This window comes from Eptatretus burgeri, chromosome 11 (genome assembly GCF_056783735.1).
Source record: "Eptatretus burgeri isolate ZD-2024b chromosome 11, Ebu_testis_v1, whole genome shotgun sequence".
Lineage (NCBI taxonomy): Eukaryota > Metazoa > Chordata > Myxini > Myxiniformes > Myxinidae > Eptatretus > Eptatretus burgeri.
In genome coordinates this window covers 65,099,284-65,108,830 of record NC_140971.1, presented here as the reverse complement: position 1 = coordinate 65,108,830, position 9,547 = coordinate 65,099,284, and the positions used below count along the sequence as shown (strand labels likewise).

General features: G+C 46.3%; 1 protein-coding gene and 1 pseudogene across 1 annotated transcript in view; one reads left to right on the top strand and one right to left on the bottom strand.

Moving 5' to 3' along the window:
* LOC147017247 (uncharacterized) overlaps nucleotides 1–4,870 on the bottom strand; it is a 14,733-nt gene extending 9,863 nt beyond the window's left edge. Inside the window, exons 1-2 of the mRNA XM_085847968.1 lie at nucleotides 4,745–4,870; nucleotides 4,224–4,456 (exon numbers count right to left, since the gene is read on the bottom strand). Of these exons, the coding sequence (XP_085704094.1) occupies nucleotides 4,224–4,456; nucleotides 4,745–4,870 (359 nt within the window). The remainder of the gene's footprint in view (nucleotides 1–4,223; nucleotides 4,457–4,744) is intronic.
* Nucleotides 4,871–7,788: 2,918 nt separating this feature from the next.
* On the top strand, nucleotides 7,789–9,124 carry LOC147017246 (uncharacterized; annotated as a pseudogene).
* Nucleotides 9,125–9,547: the final 423 nt, after the last annotated feature.

Genomic DNA, 9,547 nt, shown 5'->3' with positions numbered 1-9,547 from the left:
CTCGTCAGATCTCAGCGATCTTTCTCCATGGTGAGTCCAGTGGCCCACCGAGAGCGAAGAGTTGGATGGTGCGAAAGGGTACATTTCCCTATTTACCCTAGCATTTATTACACCTTAAACTACCCCGGGGCTTTCAACAAACACCTCTCACTTAATCTATTGGTTCTACCAACCAAGATTACCGTCGCCTGTGTTGGTGTCCTCACAAATTTCGGCCTTGCCCTCAAATTTTCCCTCGTGCCCTCGCACGGTTTTGTGGCTGGGATGTGTGGCTCCCTTGGCAGGAACGTCCCTCTGCCGAATCTCCAACTTTGGCACCCCCGGGCCCTGAGACTGTCTCCGAGCCTACCAGCTCCCTATGATCTGGGGAGTGCCCTCCCTGGCTACTCCCCCTCGATGCTCACATGGCAGGCTGGCACCACGGGCCCCTTTCCCCAGGTGCCCGTGCCCACGACACTGCCCACGCGGCCATTGGCGCTCCGGGTCCCGCTTCATGCAGGCCCACCCGTGCCCACTACGCTATCCCGGCCCCTCTTGGGCCCTTGGCCTACCGTGGCCGACTAGTCCGGTGCCCAGGGTGCCCTCTAAACAATACTCACCGTTCAACAGCCACACTCCCAGCCCGTAAACAGCACTCCTGCACCCCTCCAAACAGGTTTCGGGCCTACACTCCCACCAACAGCAAAACGACCTCCATTCTGTAAATTTGGCTAACCCACTAACTAACTTTCCTCTGACTCCGGGGTCCTTTGGGTGGGAATCACTCCTCCCCCCCCAATCACTCATCGCACCATGCATGTCACATTCACTCCATACCCACTCACACAGGCCTGCTGGCCCTCACTCATTCAACATGTTTTCTTACAATTCATCGCTCACATCTCTGAACACTGCCATTCTACTAACTGAGTCCTCTTGCTGACTCGTTCTTCCCTCGTCATCCCTTACAATAATGAACGTTCCATTTACTCTACGTTGCTCAGCTACGTCCCCTCTACACATTCAAGTCTGTCAGTGTCTCCGAATCCAAAAAATAATCCATTTCCCATGCTAAATCTGACCTAAATCCCTCTACCTAATCCATCCACGGGCTCCATGAGGAACAAGCCATGTCCCCATGAAGCCGGTCTAACCAAGCTAACCCGTCCCACTATCTAGTGGTTCCTGTGCCCAAAACAAGGGGGTCTCCTACCCCTTGCCTGGGAATCATGTTTACCCGAATTGGCGAGGCTTGCTTTTGTCTTCTTTTTTTTCTCTCTTTGCGCACCAGCGCGGCAATTCACAAACAGCGCTCTTTTTCCCGTGACGTCATGGCAGCTGTTTGAGCTTCGCGCTCCTCGTCCCTTCCTCTCGGACGGTAACATCCGGCAGGGATTTCCCTCCTGCGGCCTGCCAGATTCCAACTATGCGTGCAGCCATGACGTCACTGCACATCACAAGCAAGCCTCGCGTTTGGAGGGGTTCCCCACGCGAACACATGTGCTCTGCTCGCCCGTAACCCGCGCCACGGAATCTCGATGACGTCACTCGCACCCCGAACCTACGCGATTTCTCGCGCAAGCCGGGGTACACGTAATGCATCTGGGTAACCGCTTCACGCGCATTGCGAACAGAGCATGCAGCGCAGGCCACACAGAGCTTGACACACACGCTCGCCTGGAAAACCCGTCCGATCCAAATTCACAATTTCCAGCCTAACTTCTGTCCGTCCACCGGGTCAGCTTGTATCCACCGCGGGCGTTTCCGGACCGGATTTCACTCACGTAGGCGCGCCCGTGGCGGCCTCGTGCGAAGCACGGCACGGACCTCGCGCACGCTGCTGTGCGAATCCGACACGGTTATCAAAACAGCTACGGCCGCTACACGGCCCTTGTCTCTCGTCTGGCGCCATCTTCGTTGCCAATCAACACACACACTCCCACGTGCCATGACGCTTACACACCTCGCCATGACACCCACGCTGTGCGCGCGTTTCAGCACACATTTCGACACGCTCGCATACCTGCCAACCTTTTTGGAATGAAAATCGGTCGATTTTTGCGCGATGCAGGGGCATGCCCCCCCCCGGAAATTTTTTGAAAAAAAACGGTGTACTCTCCAGCATTTTAGACCATTTTATAGCCTCAATAAAATCAACTATTAACCACAGCAAAATCTGGCCTACTTGTCAAATTTATTATGTGCAACAAGTAACAGCTTCCATAATATTTACACTGGCACTTCAATACATGACATTTTTGAAACAAGTCAGAAAAATGGCAAAATAGTGCATTATCCTATATTTAGACCACACAATTTCCTCAATAAAAACGATATATTTACCACAGAATCAGATGCATTACATGTATGTACAAGTGTAAACGTAAACTGCAAGGTACTGTACAGTATCGTATTCTGTAACTCGGATTAAAAAAAAAATTCCCTGAATTTTAAAAATCGGTAGATTTAGCATGTAAAATCGGTAGCCGGTAGATAGCCTCGAAAATCGGTAGTCTACCGGCTAAATCGGTAGGGTTGGCAGGGATGCACTCGTACCTTTAACCACACACACCGGGACATTCGCGCTGGGGAATCGCGCCACCACAAAGGGTCCCGGGTTTTCAAAACCCACCCCCTCCCCCCCAAGCTCCGCATGCACCCGTTCACAGCACTCGCCCCCTCTACCTCGCACGGCTTGACCGAACCCACCTGGTCGTGATCCGCTTCAAGGGGGCATATTCCCTCCCCTTGTTCCTGGAGGAGGCCATCCTGTTGCTTGTACTGGGCCACCAAACATTCCCCAACCTCACCCTCATTGTCCCTTGCTAACTCCATGTGTGTGTGCTCATCAATTTCATCTTCCAATTCACCCTTTATCTCCCATGTCTCTTCGTGTCTCGCCCTACACGTTTCAGACTCCTGGGCTCGCGTTATTATTTCCACAGTCTCCACTTTTATTTGTGTCTCCTTTATCAGGGTTTGCCCTAATTGTTGTTTCATCCGACGAGTGGTGTCAAGAAAGTCCCGCACCACTAACATTCCTCCCTGTGGTGATATCACACATCCCATATTATTGTGCTGTTCCAATTCCTGGCTCCATTTTCCTTCCCATTTGAGTCGTTCTTCCTCTCCGAGCCTTTTTAGTTGTTTGTTGTCTTTCCGGAGTTTTTCCATCTCCGTGGACTTTGCTCTCTCCTTGAGTTGGTTAATTTCAAATTCATATTGTTTTTGTTTTCTATCCCACCATCTCTTATGTTGTTCATTCTCCAATCTCATCATTTCTTTCAATTGGCTGATTTCCTTTTCCTCTTTCATTCGTCGTTCTTTCACTATCTCCGCATACTTCAACCTTGCTTTCTCCTTTAGTTGTTCTTGTCCTTCTTTTTGTTTCCTCTCCCACTGTCTCTCATGTTCTTCCTTCTCCAATCTCGGTGTTTCTTTCAATACTCTTTCCTGCATCTCATTCTTTAATCTTGCTTCTGATTCTAACTGCTAACTGTTCGATCTGCACAGCATGGTTCCTTAACGTTTCATTCTCCATTCTCTTTATTTCCTCTCTTAACATCCTCAGCTCGTTTTGCAATGCCGTCTCTTTCTTTTGGTGTTTCCGTAACTCAGAAGCTTTTTCCACTAATTTCTTGCTCGTCTCCTCACCTCATTTGCGTGCTTCCTTCCTCATTTCGTCCATTGTCTTTCCGTATTCCTTTAGTCTTTTTTTAGATATTTCTCTCCTCTTTTTATCTTCTGTTCTAAGCTTCCTCTTATCTGATCGCCTGATCTTACCTTTTTCTTCAGTTGTTGCAATTTCCAATCGTGTTTCCGTTTTTCCTTTTTCAGCTTTGTTTTCCAGTCTTCTTCCAAGTTCTCCCTATCCCGGGAGTTATTAATTTGCTCTTCCTCTATTCTTTCGTTCAGTTCGCTCTTCTCTTGTTCCAACTCATGGGTACTCCACTCTACTTTCCTCATTTCTCCCTGTAGTTCTTCGAACTGTTTTGACTTTTCCAACAATTCTTCCTTCCTTTCCTCCAGATGTTCCTCTCCTCTTGTTATCTTCCGTTCTAGGCTTTCTCTTATCTGATTGCCTGATCTTACCTCTTTCTTCAGATGTTTCAATTCCAAATCGTGTTCTCGTTTTTCATTTTCTAGCTGTTTCCCATTCTTCCTCCAAGCTCTTCCTATCCTGAGAATTACTAATTTGCTCCTCCTCTATTCTTTTGTTCAGTTCGCTCTTCTCATGTTCCAACCTTCTGGTAAACCACTCTACTTTATTCATTTCTCCACGTAGTACCTCGGCTGTGTTGGCCGAGTCATTTTCCAGTCCCCGAATTCGTTCCTGTGCATCGGCCGATTGTTGTGACTTCCTGTGCACATGATCTTCCCAATCCTCGTCTGCCTGCAGTAGTGCCTTGTCTGCCTGCCGTAGTGCCTCATCCAATTTAATTTGTAATTCTTCTATATAATTTCCATCACACTCCACCTGTTCCAAGGCATCCGACAATCGTGTATGAATCTCGTCAATGTACGTGTCGTAGTCCTGCTTCGCCTGCTATGACCATGTGGTTTGAACTGGTGAACGGGAGTGCTTCCCCCGTGCCGTGCGGCTCGTTGCGCTATAATTAGTCCTCTCCCGCTTCGTGTTGCGCTGAGGTGGGGCCGCGCCGCTATTTTGCGACTCCGAGTTTGGTTGCCGGCAAAGTTCCTGCACAGGCCGCTCCCACTGACTACAATTAGTGGTGGGGTTGTAATAATAAAAAGAACCAGATACATTGCATTGCCGCCTTTCCCAACCTTCTGGTACGGGTTCCTCCTGCATGGCGATGGCGTCCTGGACCATATATTCTATTAACTCATACTCCAAACCACCCTGCCCCTGCTCGCCTTGAGCCGCCATTTTGCGTGTCGGAAAAATTTTTGAAAGCTCGGAATTTAATGGGAACGGAGAGTCGCTTTGCACACCCTTGGTCTGAGTCCCATTAATTTCGTTTGGAGGCAGATGAGTTTGAATTCCACTCCTGAACACCAGTGTTATTGATTTCCACCATGTTCGGCGTGCGGACGACCGTTTTAGCCAAATCGCGGTCGCGCGCCCACCGAAGGCCGCAATCCAGTCGTGGCTTTGCGGACCAACCCCGGAATCCAGCCACGAATGCCTTAACGCATCCTAAACTAGTCAATTATTCTGTCCACGCGCTACAGGGTCAATCGCCGAATTGTCGATATACCTAACTATTCGCGCGGACAGAAATACCGAGAGTTTATACCTCGACGGGACTTGTACGAAAACGAGCCGCTTAAGCGTGCTCGTTTCATGTGTGAAGCTGAGCGGTTTTAACTCGCCAAATCCCATCGGACCAGATTATAACATCTGTTGGCCTAAAAAGCCAGTTAATTCCTGATACGTGCCGTGGCAGTCAATGGTAGAAAATGACGCAACGAGCAGGCTGACATTCATACAATGGGGGTTTATTTTTTTTAAACAAGCACGTAAGCAGTCAATGGGGGGATGGGGACAAGACATGAGCAAAAAGCCTACAGCCGGTTCTATGCGGAATGTACAAACAAGCATGCACTTAACAACAATTCTACTTATCCAGACTGGCGCCACAAACAGACACACACACACACACAGACAGAGATGGTGGAAATCACCTTCATTAATACCCCCAGCTCGGAGAAAAGGTGAGCTGGAGGTAAGGGTCTATCTTGTATCTGGTCCTCGGGGCCGAACTGGACCCCTTGCACGATCCGGAGGATCCAAGCTGGTGAAGCCGGCAGGGCGCAGGCTGGTGGAAGAAGACCCGCACCGACCGACCGAATCTCCTCAGACTCTTGTCAATCTTTCAGAGCTCTGTCTCTTTCACAGAGCTCTCATCAATCTCCTCAGAGCTCTGTCTCCTTCACAGTGGATTCATCAATCTCCACAGAGCTCGGTTTTTCATTTTCGTCCCAAGGTCAAGGTCACAAGGTCAGGAACTTAGAAAATTGCGAATTTTGCATAAAAATTATCTTCTCCGAGGGGTTTGTCGAATCTCGCTGGGGTTTCGGTATTTGGTGAGCCCAATGGCACCTGCATAGCCCCACGGAGCTCGATTTTTTATTTTCGTCCCAAGGTCAAGGTCACAAGGTCATGAACTTAGAAAATTGCGAATTGTGTTTTTTTGGGCGGTAGCCGATTTCAATTTGCATCTTCTCCGAGGGGGTTTGTCAAATCTGGCTGGGGTTTCGGTATTTGGTTAACCCAATGGCACCTGCATAGCCCCACGGAGCTCGATTTTTTATTTTCGTCCCAAGGTCAAGGTCACAAGGTCACGAACTTAGAAAATTTCGAATTTTGACATAAAAATCATACGACCGCCCAAACTTTGGGAGCAAGGATGACAATATTTTTTATGCATAATCTTGAGGTCATTCCCCACCTAAAGTCTTGAAACCATCTTGCTCTATCTCGAACACCTTGCCCGTGGCGCCCCCTTCAAGTTTGTTTTTACGCTGACGTCATCAAAGTATGGATAATCCGAGGAGTGCGAAATGCCATATAGCCTATATGACGTTATATTGTTCCTGGAATGTTCCAGAGGAAGTTTTGCACCAAAGGTCATAATCCTTGACCTTTAAAGTTCACAAAGGTCAAATTTTCAAAGTTGTGGGAATCAAACTGGGTTTTTGACCTTCTTCGCCGAACTAACTCCAATAAGCTATAGCACGTATCCTGTTTCCTTTTTTTAATATCCACAACATTGTTTTGTGACCTCTAAAGATTATGCAAAGGTCAAATTTTTAAAGTTGTTGAACGAAACCGGGTTTTCGACATTTTGCAGCTCATAACCTGTCACTCGTACCACATCATGTTGATCATTTTTATAACTTGGTCAAACATTATCACATTGTCTCATCCTTGACTTCTGAAACAATCTACATCGTCAAATACCGCTCGTGAATCATCGTCGTCTTCAGACTTGTGCTTTATTATTATTATTATTGCCAAATGATATTACTCTCATTATTGGTTTTCATATTGTTAGTATTAATTTATATATGCTTTGTTACAATATTATCATTCTTTTTGTTATTTATTTTGTAACTAGAATGTCCTGCCATGGAAGGACGTATGAAGCAGCTCTATACACCTTAACATGGCATGCTTTTAAAACACGAGAATTCTTCTGATGTTTTTTCGTAGTTAATTAGCCTAATTAACTCAGGAGGTCATGACGATAATTTTGGTGTATTACAATCAACATCAGAAAGCTCCAGGAGAACTCCACAAAAAACATGACGCATGCACGCACACACCTCATCCATTTCGAGTAGATGAGGGATGGGGTGGGAGAAGCTTTCTAACTGTTTCAGATTTAACAAATCCGCTTCATAAGGTGTGGTATTATTAGTGGGGCGGCTTAGCTCCAAAAAACAGGTCGATTGTGCAATTTCCCTTAAAAGCATGAAACTTGGCACATGGTTAGAGTAACACCATACAATGATTTTTAGTCCAGGGGCCACTGGAAATTGCACCCCATATGGCGGCCATCTTGGATTTCAAAATGGCCACCACCGTGGACCTGTTTTGTTAAATATCTCCTAAACTAGTACAGATAGAGAGTTGAAATGCCTATAACTACATTTTAGGGCTCTAGGAATGCAATGGTGACATTAAATGTTTGAAAATTGTGGCTGCCATCTTGAAATCCCACCATCCGCAGCTATTTTGCTCTAAACGTCTATGCTCACATTTCAAAGACAAATAAATTTTTGATGCTTTAAAATATTGATCAAACTATGAAACTGGTAGTAGTTATGCATCTACTCATTTCAGTGACATCATCCATTGTTATGATGACTGCACAAGTGATCAACCCTACATAGGCCCATTCATCTGCAACTGGAGATGGCAAAGCACATCAAACTTGTGGATCCATCTAAGCCAGATGCTGAAATGGGTCGAGTTACTCAGTGGGAACTCTGCATTCTTTGTCAACAGAACACCACTGAAAAGGTTCAGTTTCCCAGTCAACGAAAAGGTGAACAAGGTGAAGCAACACTCGCAGGGTACAAAACATTGGCTGATAATCTCCTCGAGTTTAATAACCTCGGTCTGCTGCCTAGAACGATAAACATTGACACATTGGACGAAGGTCATGGTGTCGAGGCAGCTTTCATTGCTCATATTGCACGTTGGCATAGGTCGTGCAGGCTTACGTACAACAATACAAAACTGGAACGTGCAAGGAAGCGTTCTAAAGAGATACAGGCTGATGATGCAGGTGAAGGTACATCTGGTGTTTCTAAGCGCACTCGGTCAAGTTCTGCATCATCAATTTCTCAAGATCTCTGCTTTTTCTGTGGGTGGTCATCTGGAAAAGAGAAACTTCATGAGGTTTCTACTTTCAAAACAGACAAACGTGTTCGAGAGTGTGCTGCACTTCTAGAAGACGATGACTTGCTGAGACGTCTCAGTGCTGGAGATATGGTTGCTCTTCAAGCAAAAGACCATGCAAAGTGCTTAGCCTCTCTCTATTATCATGCATCCATGGTCCAAATGGAGCAAGAAGGCACCAAGAATCTCGATAACATGCTCTGTAGCATAGCATTTGCAGAACTTGTGACATATATTGAGGAAACCCGTTTGGAGGATGCCACCATTGCTCCTGTATTTAAGCGAGCTGATCTATCAAACCTGTATTCCTCCAAGCTGGACCAACTAGGAATTAAGCAGGAAAGCCGCATACAATCTACAAGGCTCAAGCAGCGAATTCTTGCCCATTTTCCTGACATGAGAGCAACCAAAAAGGGCAGAGACATTTTCCTAATGTTTGATGTGGACATTGGACATGCCTTAACAAAGGTGTGTCAACAGGAGAGTGACAGTGATGCAGTGCACCTTGCACAGGTGGCTCAGATAGTCCGTGGACATCTGTTTGATAAATCCAAGCCATTTGATGGTTCATTTAGTGCAACATGTCAGGAGGAGTCTGTGCCTAGTTCATTTATATCATGAGTCAACATGATACTGGAGGGTCCTAGCATTAAGCACCAAGCGTACCAACCTTCTAACCCAGCTGCACTAAGCTTGGCACAGCTTCTTAAGTTCAATGCAGTCAAGCATGCCCGGAAGCAAAAGGACAAACCCACTAATTTGAGACAGTAATTTCCGACACTAATTTGAGACAAACCCACTAATTTCCCGTCTGGAACGGGAAACCCCACTGGCAATTTATATTGGGTTGAAACTACATGCAGAAGCCAGGAAGAGAGAATTGGTTGAGAAGCTCTCCCAGCTTGGTATCACGAATGAACCAAACCTCAATATCCAAAACATCCCAATAGACCAAACGTCAATAAGCCAGAACATCTCAGTGGACAAAAATATCTAATGGACAAAACCTCAATAAGCCAAAACATCACAATGAACCAAGCCTCAATAATCCAAAACAACTCAATGGACAAAACCTCAAAAAAGCAGAACATCTCAGTGGACAAAAACACCTCAATGGACCAAATCTCAATAAGCCAAAATACATCTCAATAAGCGAAAACAGTGTGACCAGTCCTCATTTTCATAAATGCCAAG